The 17500-nt window shown below is 41.4% G+C and overlaps 1 protein-coding gene across 1 annotated transcript in view; it reads right to left on the bottom strand.

Annotated features, from left to right (window-relative positions):
* LOC123517033 (inter-alpha-trypsin inhibitor heavy chain H6-like) overlaps positions 1-17500 on the bottom strand; it is a gene marked incomplete in the record, with an annotated part of 447528 nt that overhangs the window by 54395 nt on the left and 375633 nt on the right. Inside the window, 1 exon segment of the mRNA XM_045276857.1 lies at positions 702-780. Coding sequence (XP_045132792.1) covers positions 702-780 — 79 coding nt within the window.

Below are 17500 nucleotides of genomic sequence, written 5' to 3'. Positions count from 1 at the left end.
TAAAGACTTTCAGTGGTTTTTTTTTTTTTTTTTTTTATCCTTAGAATCACGTTGTGGTTCCTCTCAAGCATACAAGATTTCATAAAACTATTCAGTATTCGTAAGCATTTTGTCTTCCTGTCTCATGATTTTAACTGGTTTTAATGAAGATCATATCCAAACATATCTAAAAACGAAAATAGCGGAGAAACAAAAGATGGTAAGTAGCTATGCATTAGGTCTCGATTGTAGACGTAAGGAAAATGAAGAAAGAAAAAAAAAACAAGGGCCTTTCTCCTTTGCACATTAAATATAATAAAAAAAGAGGTTATAACAGGCAGATAGTAACAAAAACTCTCAAGAAACAAAAAAAGAAATAATATACTATACGTCAACACTTAACTAGATACGTAAGGAAAATCAAAGAAGACCAACAAGCCTTTCTTCTTTGGAAAAAAAAAACAAGTAAAACAACAGATCATAAGAGGCTTAGTATCGAAAAAACAACAACTGAAGAAAGCACTGGAGAGGGAAAAAAAGAAATGGTAGAAAGAAACTGTACAAAATTCTGGATAATAGAGAAGTGAAGGAAGATAAAGATGGAAAGGAAAAAAAAAAAAAATCCCTGGAAATGCCAGTACTACAAGAGCGAGGCTGAGGTTAACTGAGGAGACCCTCGGGAATCCATCCATTCATCTTGATAGAAGGGAAGGAGCACTGACCTCATAGGTAAGGTAGAAGATCACCTCGTCCTGCTCGGCCACAGATACGTCCACGCGGAACTTGGATGTCTCTCGCTCTCTGCAGGGGAAAAAAAAAGAAGGAATCAGAGGTCGTGCACTATTCGGGAGCGCCTCAAGAAAACATCCTATCAATATTTCAAGTAAATAATGTGAAAATACGACTACCAAGGAAGTTACTGAGGAAAACGATAAGACAGAAGGAAGTGAGGATGTGTAATCCTTAAGAAACAAAAATTAAGCTGTTAAGTGTGTATTCCTTAGAGAAAGGTAGGTTTAGAGAGGACCTGATAGAAGTTTTTTTAAGTGGTATCGGGATTATAACAAAGGGGACATAAGCAAAATTCTTAGAATCACTGACCAGGATAGAATAAGAAATAATGGGTTTAAGCTTGGAAAATTTAGGTTTAAGTAAGAGATGGATGGATTGGTTCCCAAATAGAGTGGTAGATGAACAAAACGGACTCAGTAATGAGGTTGTTATTGTTGAGTCATTAGGGAGCTTTACAAGAAGATTAGACATCTATATGGACGGGATGATAGTTTGAAATAGGCTGGTATACTTCATACGTAGAGTGTGTAGGACTGATGGTTTCTTGTAGCTTCCTTATTTTCTAATGTTCTTACGAATAGTACTAACGAAGAAGAAGAAAGATAAAATGGAAAGAGGAGGACCTTATTATAAATACGAATGTGATAAGAAAAAAAAAAAAATGAAATACAGACGAAAACAAATGATAAAGAAAAGGAAGTACAGGAAGTTAGAAAAAAAAAATAGGAGACAAAAACACCAGATTAAAAAATGCGATACTGGAAAGTTATAGCCACGAGACCTCACTCTAAAGGCAACACAAGGAAGCCAAGAATTACGAGGTGAAGAGTGAGCCTGTGATGTGTGTGTGTGTGTGTGTGTGTGTGTGTGTGTGTGTGTGTGTGTGTGTGTGTGTGTAAACGACTAATACACAGTGACACAAGAGCAGAATTAACGAGAGCTGGCCGTGACGATGAACCATAAATGCGAGAATGAGTGTGTCCGAGGTGTGAGGTGCTGGGCTGAGGATGGTGAGGCAGGGGAGTCAGGTGGAACAGAGATGCAAATATGAACTCCAGGAAACAGTGACAGTAAATAAATGCAGTTGAAGGAATATAAACGTATAAATATAAAGCTGTGAATAAACTGATAAGAATACGATTAGATATGGTTTAATTACTACATGTGATAAAAAAAAAAAACACACACACACACACACTATTTCAATGCGCCATTTTCAGCTTCACCAAAGTTAGAGGAGGGCGGACCAGGTGTTGGGGCACTGTTGGGGTGTGGATCTGCTCCACTCAGACGCTCCCCTCCACATTCCTGCCCTGCTCTTCCCTCCATCTCCCCCAACCTCCCACCATACCCCAGTTTCGCCTCGCTGCACTGCAAACTCCCTCACCTGTGATATTAGGCTGTTTGCGCTTGAGATAACGACCCGGACACCTGCATAAGACTCATTATGCAGTAATTAACGTACAGAGTTAATGGCTACAACAGTTGTATCAAGCCCATTAACTACAGACCTAATGCACACAACAAAGTCTTTTGTTAGGCACTCTGATGCAGGTGGTCGGGGTGTTTCATGTTAATTAAGCGCTCGAACAACAGCACATTTCCGGGTTGTGGAGGGCAGCGTAGACAAAAAAAAAAAAGTTAATATATAGTCAATACCTCTTTTATACACCAACGTGTCTGCTTGCATTTGTTCATCCTATGTATTCCTTTATATGAAGAACGTGACCAATGCAGACACGATTAGAAAAAAGAGTATTTTGTTGTGTCGAATAAAGAAAATATGCTAATTACTAATATTCATTAGGCGTATCTCTTTGTTTTTCTTAATTACGACTTTTATTTTGGATATCAGACCAACATACAAAGAAAAGAGATATGGTACGCAAAACGAAAAAAAAGAAGAAAAGGTTTACTCTCAGTTTGATTTCCTTTTAGACAAGTGAGTGTATCTACTATTAGAAGTATACTAAAGCTGAAGCCCTACTAACAATAAAGATAAGTGAAGAAATTAACATGGAAAGGACACGTTAAGGCAGACAACTGAAGTAGCGAAGTAATGCTGAGATGTTAAAATAAGGCTGGAGATGAATGAAAGTTGCGGGAGATTAAAAAAAAAGTTTTCGGGGATGACTTACTATATGCAAACAGCCGAAAGGAGAGTCGAGAAGGTTGTGAGGAGCCTCTGCCCAGCAGCGGCTCTATGGAAACTGCTAATGATAAGACTTTCGGGTGACGGCACAGAATTCGAACTATAATGAAGCAATGAAACCTTACAACACGCGAAGCCTCGAGTATGGCCTTGACCTGCTGTGTTCCCGCCAAACCTCACCCAAACTATGAGACAGACGAGTGGCAGAAGAGCGCTTCCCTCGTCTGTGAAAACCAATACCACCTTCAACGCGTCGTTTAAATATTTCATTGCCTCAAATAACAACATAACACGTTCTGTTAACGGAGGATACAGTCATGCACTTCGTGTATGCGAACAACACACTGAGGGCTTGAAAACGGCTTACTGCTCAAAGAAAGTGTATTCCGGCAAATATCAAGCCCACTCATTGCTATTATTAAATGTGCTGAGTTTGCTTGTCTCCAGTGTATGCCGCAATGACTCTAAATTTAGTATTGAAAGCACAATTTAATGTAATCTGGTCGAAAGCCTATACTTCAAAATGACAAAGCAAAAGAAAAATTAGATCGATATAAATTAACAAAATTCAATAAAATAAAGTAGGTTTGTAAAGAAAATATATACATCTTCTTCAAGAGACTTCCTTCACTGCCTAAGTGATGAGCGACGCGTGGAGAGTAGACACTTGAATGATGGCTGATGAAGAGTGAAGACCAAGACGAAGAGGAACATGTACGGGGAATGACTATGTAAAAAAAAAAAAAAAAAAAAAAAATCGAGAGAGAAAAGACAAATACAAAATACTTTTCAGTATAGGTTAGCTTTAAACAGTAAAGCAGTTGGTGTGGTAAGTCAAATATATGCAGATTAAAGGAATATAAGAGATTGATATATATCATAAAGAATTACACAACGATAAAAAGCAAAAAGCCTTAAGTCCTTCCTAAGCTAAGTGATTATACTGTCCTACACTCAACAGCGGAAATCTGGAAGTGTAAAGACAACACAGTGGAAGGCTGTCTCCCCATTCACACACTTGTCTAATCGAATTTGGTCAGAGAAAAAGTTATACTACATACGTAACACTGAAAAAGATGAGGAGGAGAAGGATGAAAAAGAGGAGGAAGAATAGGAGTAGGATAAGGATGGGGATGAATAAGAGCATGAGGAGTAGCAGCAAAAGCAAAAGAAGCAGGAGCAATGGCCGGAGGAGGAGAAAGAGGAGTAGGAGGAGAAAAAAGAGGAAGAGGAAAAGTAGGAGGCGGAGAACTCCACTCGTCCCATGAATAGTATGCACCACTTGATAGTCTGTCTGCAAGCTGGCCTGGAGTGGAGTGCGCCTCCTCGGGCCTGCCTTCCCGAGCACGTCACCCTCAGCTGCCCTAAGGGACGCCACAGTAAATGGAGGAGGAAAACTAACGTAGAGGACTTGTGGCGCTCAGCGAGGGGAACGTGTCTTAAGCTGATGCTCTCTACTACCAAATGTAGCATATTCATCTATAGTATTTAGTTATCTATTTTATCTATTGTCTCTTTCCCTGCTTTTTGTCTTCCTATCTTTCTGTCTAGCTCTCTATCTATCTATCTATCCTACATAATTGAACAAACTCGTAATCTAATCGGGGGCACACACACACACACACACACACACACACACACACACACACACACACACACACACACACACACACACACATACAAAATAACGTTTAAGTGGCGCGATACTAATAGGCGCAGCCACTGATGTACATCTGATCTGATATGTAGTGGTTAGCAAGGCGCGTCATTCACACCGCCATGAAGCCCTTGTATGTCTAATATCAATGCATCTATCTGCCTACACAAGCCGCGTGCAGAGACAAGGACATGCATCATTTCCAGAGAGTAACAGGAGGTGTCACGTACAGGCCACAGTTTTCAGGCTGTCCGAAGGTTAATGACGTCAGTTTGATCTCCATGAATTATGGTTTAGTCGGAGAAATATGGATCTCCCACAGACTAGTAATTCCCCGCCGTTCAACCTCGAATTAAACAGTGATATTACTTAATTACGCCCGCGATGAAGTAGGTAAAAATATACGCTATGATAATCCTCTTCATAATCAGCGGGGTGGAAGGCTATTGTCCGCCATTGCCAGCAGCAGGGCGAGGATAATGGGTGTAATGGGCGTGATGGCTCCTGGCGGTGTGATCTGCAGCGGGGACTGACTGTACTGTAGCTTCGCAGTCATCCTTTCTCTTCCTTTGTGCAGTACTGGCTTACCTGCAGTACACACACACACACACACACACACACACACACACACACACACACACACACACACATGAGCCCATTCTCTCTCTCTCTCTCTCTCTCTCTCTCTCTCTCTCTCTCTCTCTCTCTCTCTCTCTCTCTCTCTCTCTCTCTCTCTCTCTCTCTCTCTCTCTCTCTCTCTCTCTCTCTCTCTCTCTCTCTCTCTCTCTCTCTCTCTCTCTCTCTGTGTAGTGAATGCATAAATGAATGACCTCTTGAATAAAATATCACAAAGCATTTCCCTCACCCTTATTTCAATACTCGATCCTACCACCACCACTACCACCATCTCTATCACCACCACCACTACTACTGCTACTACTACTACTACTACTACTACTACTACCTTACTTTTACCTGTCGCAACAACCCATGCATTTAATGAACATTACAATAGAAGACATTTTTTTTTTCGACGCACTACAATCACCACCACCACAACCACGTCATTCTATCCAACACAATCCTAACCTATCTACAATAACAACCTTTCTCTCTCTCTCTCTCTCTCTCTCTCTCTCTCTCTCTCTCTCTCTCTCTCTCTCTCTCTCTCTCTCTCGCTCTCTCTTTCTCCATCCCTTTCCCTTTCTCTTACTCTATCCATATACACTCCAACTCCTCATCTCTCACGCCACAGAAAAAGAGAAAAAGAGAAAGAGAAACCAACTCTGCCAAGGTTCATCCTATTCTTACCCTCCTTTGCTCTCCTCTCTTCCCTCTCCTTGCGTCAGTGTTGCGTCAGTGAGCGGAAGTTACTAGGACCGCGTGTCACCGTGGATGAAGCAGAGAAGAGTAAGGCGGAGTAGAGCAGGGCGGGGTGAGTACAGGATCAATGTAGAGGAGTGAGATATCTCCTTTAACCAATGGCAACACACAAATATGGCAGCCGCCGTCATACAGCGAGACAGAGAAGGCTGGCTGGTCAGGTTCAATGCACGTGTGGAATTGGCAAAAAAAAAAAGAGTCGGTAATTTGCAGACTGAGAGGATTACTGGGGAGGAGGGAGGAAAGGAGGAAGTGTTAAGAATAGGTAGGAAGAGACGGAAAGAGGGAGTAAAAAAAATGGTGTAAAAGCGAGGAATACGAGGTTATTTCTCTCTCTCTCTCTCTCTCTCTCTCTCTCTCTGCATCTGTCTGCCTGTCTCTCTCTCTCTCCGGGAAGATTAGAATACATATTTATCTTTTCTAATAAAAGAGGAATTACTATCTTTACACACGATTATCTCTCTCTCTCTCTCTCTCTCTCTCTCTCTCTCTCTCTCTCTCTCTCTAATGCACAAATCCATCTTTCCTCGTCTCAACCTCACGTCCCCTTCGCCTTCCTCACAGGACATCACGAGTCTTCAATATATCATCTCGCAGGCTGTGTTGTGCCGCATTTCTGGCGTTGCCTCGTGCTGGCGTACACCTCACCATGTTGCAGGAATTCTTAGGTGATGTCAGGTGCGTGTAGCGTCCCCAACACCCCTTGTCTCTCGTGCTGCATTATACATATGGTTCTGCAGTATGTGGTGTGTTTATGTGTTTGTGTGGTTGTGCATGGTGGTAGTGTATGTCGTGCTGTGATGTGTGTGGGCAGTGTGGTTAGTGTTAGTGTGGTGTGATGTGGTGTTCTGTGGTGTTCTGGGTGCTCTCTCTCTCTGTTGTGTGTGTGTGTGTGTGTGTGTGTGTGTGTGTGTGTGTGTGTGTGTGTGTGTGTGTGTGTGTGTGTGTGTGTGTGTGTGTATGCTGATGGACTTAAATGTGCGGTAGGGATTAACGTGTGCTTACATTATGGTGCGTGTATTTGGTGGCAGCTTACTGTGGTAGTGTATGGTGGTGCTTTGCTGTGCTGTGGTTAGGGTACGGGATAAATCCTCATGGGGAAACACAAGTAAATATAAAAAAAAAAAAAAATAGCTATGTTGATAGGTAGATAGGCAGATAGATGAAAAAATAAGAAAGAAAAAAAATGAGTGAAATAAATGTCGAATAGAAATCCTTGAAAAATAATTACACAGAGCCCCTTTGACAAATCATGAACAGAAATCTAGAAGAAAGAATATCCGTACAACAAAATTTCTTGTAAAAAAAAATACCTGAGGAAAAAAAAAAAAGCTCTGGACAGAACTCTTTAGGACAACAATCTTGTACTAAACTCTCTTACTTAGCAGCAAAGTAAACCAAAATTCCTTCAACTTGTAATAAACCATGACAGGATATACAGTACATGGCTTTGGTGTCCGGCTGCTGTACCATTACATACCGCTGCCGTGTTGCGTGCGCTGCTCTATAAAAAGCAGCGGTGTTGTGTAGAGAAGGAATCATACAAGAAAAACGAGGAGACAACGAATGAAACCCTAGGGCAGCTTGGTAAGAAATATTGGAGAGAAAAAAAAGGCACATGATTTATTGAGAGAAGCATAATATCAGGAATGAAGGCGTTCCATGTTTACCGACGTCAAAGGCACGACACATCAGGGAATAGGCATGTTGCTTGTAGTAATGGAGGTAATAACCCAGCGGCCATACCTCCAGTGAGACAGTTTAGGATGATATTAACGCCGTAAACACCAAGGATGGATGCAGAGGATGTGGGCGGACCATCCTACACTAACTCAGTAGCCAGTAAATCTCACAGTGACAAAGAAATTTACGCCTTTATTTCTTGCCTGGGTTACGAGTAGCGGTGAGTGGTTCCCTTCTTCCGTCTGACGCTTTATTCTTTCTTTAGGCCACAGAAGAGTCTAGTCAGGTTTTCATGAATGTGTTTCCATTGATAACAAATATTTCTTGTTAAATCACTGTTAGAATCATGTAAAAACAAACTTGAAAACTCCATAAAACTCCATTTCATCCTGTAAAAAGAAAGAGGCAAGGCAAGACTGAGAAATGTCAAGGAAAACGACGCTTGTTTTTTTCTCTCTCTCTCTCTCTCTCTCTCTCTCTCTCTCTCTCTCTCTCTCTCTCTCCTCCTTCATGCATACCGCTGGAATTGCTGCCACGTGAAAACTTCATTTAACTCCTGACGTGCACGCTTCATCTCCCGCTCTACGTCACCGTAAATAGAGAAGAACTCCTGCAGGTTCACCGTTATTTCTGTTCATCCGCAGCATACTAAGAGGCGGTGACGAGACTCTAGGGTGCTCCTCGATTCAACACCCACCAAACTTTCTCTCTCTCTCTCTCTCTCTCTCTCTCTCTCTCTCTCTCTCTCTCTGTGTCTCCTTGTATGCGCCTTCTCTCGATTACTTTTACCTGCTGCTAATGTTTATGTTTTTTCTTGATTCTGGAGGTAGATTACCAAACATTCTACATCGTAATTGGAGAAAAACACACATGAAACCTTACTAGTCATTTCTATGGTCCTTGCAAAAGAGTACTTATAGAATTCTAGAGTTTAGCAATATGACATCTCTCTCTCTCTCTCTCTCTCTCTCTTGCTTGTATTTCCGCTGCTGGTAGTCCTTTCTCTTCAACTGAGCCACGGACACCATCAATCTTTCTCACAAATTGATGCGGTATCTGTTTTTCTTTCCCTCTCGAATTAATTCACGTGGATAAAAAAAAATATAATATCAATAAAAGGAAGGGGAGCTAGAAAGCGTGGATCCAGAATTGTCAACAAGAGGCGGTCGTTTTTTATTTTTTTATTTTAAACTTATACCATGTGGGCTTTTCACGGGAATTTATGGGCTAAAGGGGATACTTTTTGGGGTACCTCCTATCTCAAAGCCCACCCGCTAGGAAACCGTTGCCCCAAATGACGAAGCCCAACCTACACTCAGACCGTGGACAGGATTCGAACCCGTGCGCTTGGAGACCCCTCGGACCCCAAAGCATGCATGGTTCCACTGTACCACGGAATTGCTTCCATCTGCGAGAATCCACATAATATAAACCACCATTCACCCCTAATACCAATTGCTCCACCAGATATACAGAAAACCACTCCCCTTAGGCTACTTTCTCGTAAAAAATGACCTTTGAAGAGACGGACAGAAAGAGAAAGATAGGGAAGTATGAAGGGATATACCTGCACTGGTAAACCCGACCTGTTATCTGCCAAATGCAAGACGCTGAATATTACATTGCGAGGATCCGCAGGTTGCCATTACATTATTAAAGGCGCTTGCTTATGCCCGAGAGAATTTTGCGGTTAGAGAGATAGAGAAGGATGTGTCAGTGAGAATGTTGTGGAATAGAAGGGAGGATGATGTAAGATTAGAAAAAGACTAGGAACGGAGTGGAAAGATGATGGAGAGAGAGAGAGAGAGAGAGAGAGAGAGAGAGAGAGAGAGAGAGAGAGAGAGAGAGAGAGAAATAAGCTTTTGGTAGGAGGTACTGAGAGCGGGTGTGGTGGCTAGTGGAGTGAGGTGTGGGTGATGGGAGGAAAGGGGCGCATGGATGTGAGTGTTTGGCGATGAGTATAACGGGCGTAAAGGAGCAGCAGGGGTGTGGCAGGGTGTGGCAGGGTGAGGCACGGCAGCAGGTAGGTGTCAGGTGTTCAAACAATCCAGCATGAGAAAGAAAAAAAAGTTAACATCTCGTGAGGGAAGAATCGGCTTCAAACAAATATTTATTCTTTTTGTCTTTTTGTATTCATTTGAGTGTACTGGTCTTGTGAAGTATAGCAGTCCGTACAGCCATAGAACTGCACGCTATGGTTGCTTTCATCTTTTTAACGTCCCCTAAAATTCACTTTATCTTAACCTCACTTTCATTCTGTATTTCCTCCGTCCTGCCACTTGACTTCTTTCCGAGAGGAGTTTAAAAGCATTTGTATCACTAAATTAATTCTTCCTTTGAATTTTTCTTTATTCTTTTGGAAGAAGAGGAAGGAAGAGAGGATTCTTTTTTTATATATATTTGTGAATTCAGCGGCTTATTAAGTTTCTATTTCATCGTGTTCTTACATTTACTTCAGCTCTTATCCCTGATTCCTGCTCCTTGTCATTCCATGTAGCCATTCTAACAGCATTTTTTTTTATAAAACATCTTAAGAAATTTAGAAGTTGCCTACGAGCAATTGTGTTTATTTCACACATCTATATGAATGGTCACTTCTTTTACATTTTTTACCATACTCTTCTCCCTTTTATGTTCCATTCTTTATTCCTTGCTATGCTTAATAATTTTGATATCGTTACCTTATTCGCATAAATTTTCATAGTATTTGATCTAATTTGCTGTCAAATATAAGTCAACACCTTTTCACCTCTAATTACAGTTTTTTTTCTACATTCCTGTACTCCTGTACTTAAATCAACATTATCGTAATCGTGTTACTTTATTAATATGGATGTTCACTGTAGTTCATCTCATTTGTCATCCTTTTCATCGCCCTATTCATACTCTCTTCCTCTTTTCACACTTTCTTTCCCTGTGCCCTTTTCTCCACTGTACCTAAATCCATGTTATTTTGATAACATGGCGTCGTCTTAGTCACTGGAGCTGCGCCTCAGGGAAAAATACTTGAATTTAATTAAAACTTCCATGACTCAAGTTTCCTCCCTTTCAGCTTCCATTATTGTGTTGCGAATAAAGGTTTAGCGTCTGGCTTAATACTGCTCACGTCCACTGTCACACACACATACAAACACACACACACTCACACACACACACACACACACACACACACACACACACACACACACACACACACACACACACACACACACACACACACACACACACACACACACACACACACACACACGAGCGTATCATTGACTTAACTTGCATGCACAATGAAGTAACTGTGTATACATTAGTTTCCCTCTTGTCTATTCAGTTATGAGTGGGTATGAGTATTGTAACTAGGATCATCATAATTAATGTGTGTTTGTGCTTGTGTTTGTGAGAGGATGCAGAAGCGTTTGTGTAAATTATTGCCTACTTTCGCTACTGGCACCTTAGTGGGGATTTTTGTCTCTATTTTTTGATAACCTTAGCCATCGTATGTGTGACGCTCAGTGTGTGCTTGTTTCTCTGTTTTGAATTTTTTTTCTCTTATTAGAAGTTCAGCCTTTATTCTCACCGCCACTGTGTTTTAGTATATTAACTATGGATCATGTGTTCTCTCTCATCGCAAACTCAATCTTAATTTTCATCACCATTACTACTTCTACCGCCATCACCAGCACCACTGGGGTCAGAGAGAGGGGGTGATTTGGATGGGGGACGGTGGTGGTGAGGAAGCTACACGACTATTTCTTTGCCCTGCACATGTTAAGCCTGGCACTGTATTCCAACCTTATTCTTCGGCACAAATAAAAAAAAATTTCCTGCTGCTGCTACTACTGCTACTACTACTACTACTACTACTACTACTACTACTACTGCTGCTGCTGCTGCTGCTGCTGCTGGTGTTGCTGCTGCTGCTGCTGCTGCTAAAACTACTACTACTACTACTACTACTACTACTACTACTACTACTACTACTACAATTACTGCTCTACTACTACAAAGGTAACCACAATAACAAGTACTACTACTACTACTACTATTACTATTACTACCATTACTACGAACACCACCACTACCACCACCACTACTACTATTACTACTACTTATAAAATCAAAGATAATTATAGCATAAAAACAATAAAAAAAATCACCAGTCCTTTGTGTGCAGGTATATTCTATCATTTTTTCTCTATACTAATTGATGTGAAAAAAATATTTTTTGTAATGAATAGCCAAGCCTCTAGTTAAGCACACAATTCCCGCGATAATTAATGATGACGATCGTTCGTGACGCTTTGATCAGCAGGCGTTTTTACTCCCTAATGGTTAGTTGTTGCTTTTTTCCACTTTAATTTTTCCCCGTTTGGTGTTTAGCGCCTCGCTCGGAAGAGTAACGCGCGGTTATTTACTGCATCAATACACTCAATCTAATTATTTCCCTGAATATGGTAGGAATGGAATAGTTTTCCGATAATCACACACACACACACACACACACACACACACAATTTCTTCCACCATCTCTCTCTCTCTCTCTCTCTCTCTCTCTCTCTCTCTCTCTCTCTCTCTCTCTCTCTCTCTCTCAAGTTCCCAAAAATATTTCTGTGTATATGTTTAGAAAACGAAATATGTGAATAAAATATTTCAACTGAATTTAAGAATCGTTCAGACTATTTGACATGTTATCACACACACACACACACACACACACACACACACACACACACACACACACACACACACACACACACAAACAACCCCAGGACAACATTGCCGGCAACACACCTGAGGAAAACTGATTTGGAGAGAGAGAGAGAGAGAGAGAGAGAGAGAGAGAGAGAGAGAGAGAGAGAGAGAGAGAGAGAGAGAGAGAGAGAGAGAGTTACGTACGAAAGAGGCATGAAAACTAGAGAACAGCCGCCGTCTCTTGGGCTGCGCGGCGCTGGATCTTATCACGGCGAGAAGAATGGCGTGCAGGAGGCAATTCAGAGTCCTTGCAACATTCACTAGGACTTGAAATCGACTTCTACTTGGTCAGCACGAGCCTTTATAGCGTGGATGAGGCCGCAGAGAGAGAGAGAGAGAGAGAGAGAGAGAGAGAGAGAGAGAGAGAGAGAGAGAGAGAGAGAGAGAGAGAACATGATTTTTTTTACTTTATGGTCAGTTTTTATTCACAAGGAAGAACGATAAGGAAAAATATTTAGCACCCCTCTCTCTCTCTCTCTCTCTCTCTCTCTCTCTCTCTCTCTCTCTCTCTCTCTCTCTTTCGGTTGAATAAAGCTGCCAGATAAAAGTTAAGCGTCCAAGCTTCCTGCGATCGGTCAAGCATATTTTGCATGACGCGCTAAGGGAAAAGCTAGAAAAAATGATTAAATGAAAAAAAAAAAAAGAGTAAACCACAGCCTCCGCCTCCGCATTCCCAGTCTGTGTGCTGCCAATCAACCGTCCGCGCGAGAATCTCAACTACCAATACTAAATTTTCCCTTCCTTTCCTCCCACGCCTCCCGAGTCCCAACAGCCTTTTGCATCCCGCCTCACTCCTCCATCACCCGCTCGCTTCACGTCTCTACAGCCTCGCATGAGTGCCGTGATGGGGGCGTGTAGTTGTGTTAAGATTTCTGCTTTTCCGATGTTATTTGATGTATCCAAATTTTATCTGTTGGCGTGTTTTTGAAGCACAATATTCTAGGCAACTATCAATTTTTATTCAATGTCTCGAAAGTGTTTTTTTTTTTACCTCGTTTTGAGACATAATATTCTAAACAAGTATTTTTTTTTCCGTACTGTTCATTGTATCGGAGTTATGTTCCTTTATGTATCTTTCCAATATGTAATCCAGAGATATGCTCTTTTCCATTATTCTTTGTTCAAAACTCAATTTATTTTGTCTATTGTTCATACCTATCATTCTAAACCTTTTATTCAGTGTCTCAAAGTTCTATTTGTTTAATCGATCCCTAAGACACAATTTTCTAGACTGGACAAACATTTTTTCGATTGCAACACAAATTCATTTTCTTATATTCTTATCCTTTACACAACGTTCCTAGCAAATACTTCTTTCCTTCACACCTCAACTAGAAATTCCTCAACGATTCAAGTGGGAATCCCAGAAAATCTCAACTATATTTCAAAGGGTTCTGATATGTGATGATGTCCACTTATTTCTCATGGAAAGTTTAGTAACATTTGTACGTACACCAATAGATCCGTGCAAATGATACCACTTTTTATGATTACAATTATAGTATCTTGTGAAAATTAAAGCATCATACACTAAAAGTACGAATAGACTATGATTTGTCACTGTCTGTAATATCAATTATAAACAATATTACAACCATCGCTCCCTCAATTGTGATTATAACTACTACTGGTAAGAAAACACTAGTATCATTCCAATAAGCAATACACTACAAATCTACATCATTAATTACTAAACCTGACATCCATTCTTCCCTTTACAGACCAAGCCCCTTTCATTGCCTCCACCAGCTCCCTCTTCTCCTCTGACTCCTCGACGCCCCCTCATGGCTTAGCGACATGTTTTTTAGCAGGAAAATATTGTGAGGTGGCTGCGGTGGAGGTTGCCGGGATGGGATTTATGATGCAATTTTCACATGCTAAGTTTTGCTCAGCGCCAACTCATGAAGCAACGCCAGCACCACCACCACCACCTCCACCACATCACTACCACTAGCACACTCCTCACTTCTTCTCATCCTCCTCCTCCTGCTCTCTATATGAAACAACACAGAACAGTCTACAAACTATCTTTTTCTCTTCCTTCTCTTCTTCCTTGTCTCCGTATTCGTTCTCCTTCTCCTCCTACTACTCTTCGTCCTAATCTTCGCTTTCTTTCTTGCCCTATTCGTCGTCGTCTTCCTCCTCCTCTTTCTCCTGCTTTACTTATCAAATCATAACTTGTATCAAAAAGTAATGAGAGCAATAATTATTTTGAAGTTTTTAAAGCTAAATATTAACAGTGGCGTTACCTTCACGGAACCAGGGTCTTTATTTTCTTTCTATCTTTTCCTTCCTCTTTTGTCACAAGATTTTATTTTCTCGCTCTTTCCTCAACACTTTGATCTACAATTGTTATATTTGCTTTTCCAACATCGTTCCTTAAAAAAACAACAACTGAATTTACCCATTTCATCTTGATAACTCCGTTTCATTTCACAACAGTAATGTTTCTCTCAACCTTGTGACCTTCTTATCATGGTGCTTCCAGGTTTCTCTTTCCTTTCTCCATTTCAAAATTATGTGTTAATGTCTCTCTTCTTTTCACTTCCCCAAGATTCCGTTTATTAGCTTCTCTTCTATTTGAACATCCCTGCATTTCGTGGGTATATTGCAGTGGCTAGAGAAAGGCATAAAGGCTGAGCGCGAACGGAGTGGGAGAAAGGCGAAGGCGAGCTTGGAATAAGCCTCAAGAATGGACGAGAAAAGACGGAGAAAAGAGACGACTTAATTTGATAAGAAATAATAGGGTGTCATATGAATAGAGAAAGGCACGGATGAATGCCTAACACAAGGATAATAAAAGACAGAAAGAAATGTACTAGGACAGATAAAAGAAAGGAAAAGAAAGACTTTAAATGAGTAAAGTCAGGAATAGACATAAAGAGACAAAGAAATAGAGAGAAACACATAGATTGGGACTAACAAAGAGGCAGAGAAGAATAGACACAAGAAACGAGAGGAGTTGATCCATGCAAGGAAAGAGTTGATGAGGAGGAAAAATGAGTATGAATTGAGAAGAAAACTTGTCGATAAAGAGACCACAAAAAAAGAGGAGACGAGATGGACTTACGTACTGTACTTAGATCTCACGTACAGACACGCGAAAAAAATACAGCAAAAGAAATAAAAAAAAATAATGAAAACGAGATGTACTGCAAGTAAGACTATTTTCCTTCCCATTTTCTTTTTTCTTTCACATCACTCAGTCACGTCCCCTGCACATCGGAACACGTCTGCAGATCGAAGCAAATTATGATCTGCTCAACACAGCATCTTTTGTCCGATGGTGATGACGACGGTTCGTGGCCTCACCTGAGCTTTCCCAGGTAAATTGGTTTCCGCCCCAATAACTGCACGTGTGTAACTGTGAGCAAGAGCTTTGGGTGCGTGTGTGCGAGGCCGTGTACGCGCGCGCGTGTGTGTGTGTGTGTGTGTGTGTGTGTGTGTGTGTGTGTGTGTGTGTGTGTGTGTGTGTGTGTGTTTACAAAGGCCTTGCCAGTAGCTCTAGCACCTTCAGAAGTTAACGATAGCTGAAGGAGGAAGGAGAGACTAAGAAGGAGGTGTTGGGCGTCGATGAGGGAGGAAGAAAGGACGTAGACACTATAAGAGGGAGTAAGGAGGAGAAAGGGGTGATGTGGGAAGAAAAGGAAGGTGAAAGTGTTATGTTGAAGGAGGGGAGGAGGGGCAGAAGGAGGAGTGTTGAAAAGTGGAGAGGACAGTGAAAAGAAAAGCCGAAAAAGGTAGAGGAAGGATTATACATAAATAAGAACATAAACGAGAGAAAAAATATAGAGAAAAAGAAGGAGATTTAGAAGTCATGATGTAACTCACACATAAGAGAAAAGGAGAAAAGGAGAGAAAATAAGAGGAAATAAAGAAAGAGAAGAAGAGATATAGACTAGGAAAAGGAAAGGTGTATTAAAGAAAGAGCATGGAAAGGAAAACAGGGGAGGAGGAAAAGATGAATATTGAAGGGAGGAAGTGAGGGAAAGAGAAACGGTAAATGAAGGAAGTGTAGGAGGGAACGAAGACAAGAGAACAGGAAGGGAGGAATATGAAAGAAAGTGAGTAAACGCAAAAAAATGAGGTAAAAAAATATGGAGAAGGAAGACAGAGAGGGACAGAAGAATGAAGGAAAGAGGAGAGGCAAGAAAAAATCAATTAGAGAAGAGAATAGAAGCAGAATCAAGGAAACAGGAAAGAAGAAACATTGATGGAAGAGAAGGAAGAGAGAAAAGATTATGAAGAAAAGAGTCAGAATGAAGATAAGGAGGTTGGGAAGAAAAAATATTGTAGGAAGGAAGCGAGGGAAGGTGGTGGGTGGTGGGCTGGTGAGGCGGTAAGGAAGGGTGTGCGAGAGAGAGAGAGAGAGAGAGAGAGAGAGAGAGAGAGAGAGAGAGAGAGAGAGAGAGAGAGAGAGAGAGAGAGAGAGAGAGAGAGAGAGGATGGAAGGTGGGCAGGGCGAGGTTTGGTCGGGTCAGCAGGAAAAGCAGGAGCAGAAGCAGGCCGCCGTGGTACAGTGGAACCATGCGTGCTTTGGGGTCCGAGGGGTCTCCAAACGCACGGGTTCGAATCCTGTCCACGGTCTGAGTGCAGGTTGGGCTTCCTCACTCAGGGCAACGGTTTCCTAGCGGGTGGGCTTTGAGATAGGAGGTACCCTAAAAAGTATCCCCTTTAGCCCAGAAATTCCCGTGAAAAGCCCACATGGTATAAAAAAAAAAAAAGTGTCACGAAGACCACCACCATCACCACCACTACCACCACCACCACTATCATCTCAGGGGCTCTATTGATTCACTTGCACCTGACGCTTTCTTGATCAATTATGCAGATAAAAACAGAAAAGGTGAAAAATAAATAAAGAATAAGAGAACGAAAAAAAGAAAATAACTGTAGAAAGAAACGCTCTGATGTCAAATGTATTCTATTTCTTTTACAAAGAGTACAATTTTCATCTCTCTCTCTCTCTCTCTCTCTCTCTCTCTGACTCCAGGAAACGTTTAATAAGTAAGTGAGGCGCACAGAGGCTTGGTGGCAGCGGTGGCACAGTGGCGATGCGAGGTAAAGCGAGGCAAAGCGAGGCTAGGCGAGGCGAAGAAAGGTGCACA

Source organism: Portunus trituberculatus, chromosome 41, assembly GCF_017591435.1.
Source record: "Portunus trituberculatus isolate SZX2019 chromosome 41, ASM1759143v1, whole genome shotgun sequence".
Taxonomy (NCBI): domain Eukaryota; kingdom Metazoa; phylum Arthropoda; class Malacostraca; order Decapoda; family Portunidae; genus Portunus; species Portunus trituberculatus.
Note: the sequence above shows the minus strand (reverse complement) of the source record. Positions and strands in the feature narration are given on the sequence as shown.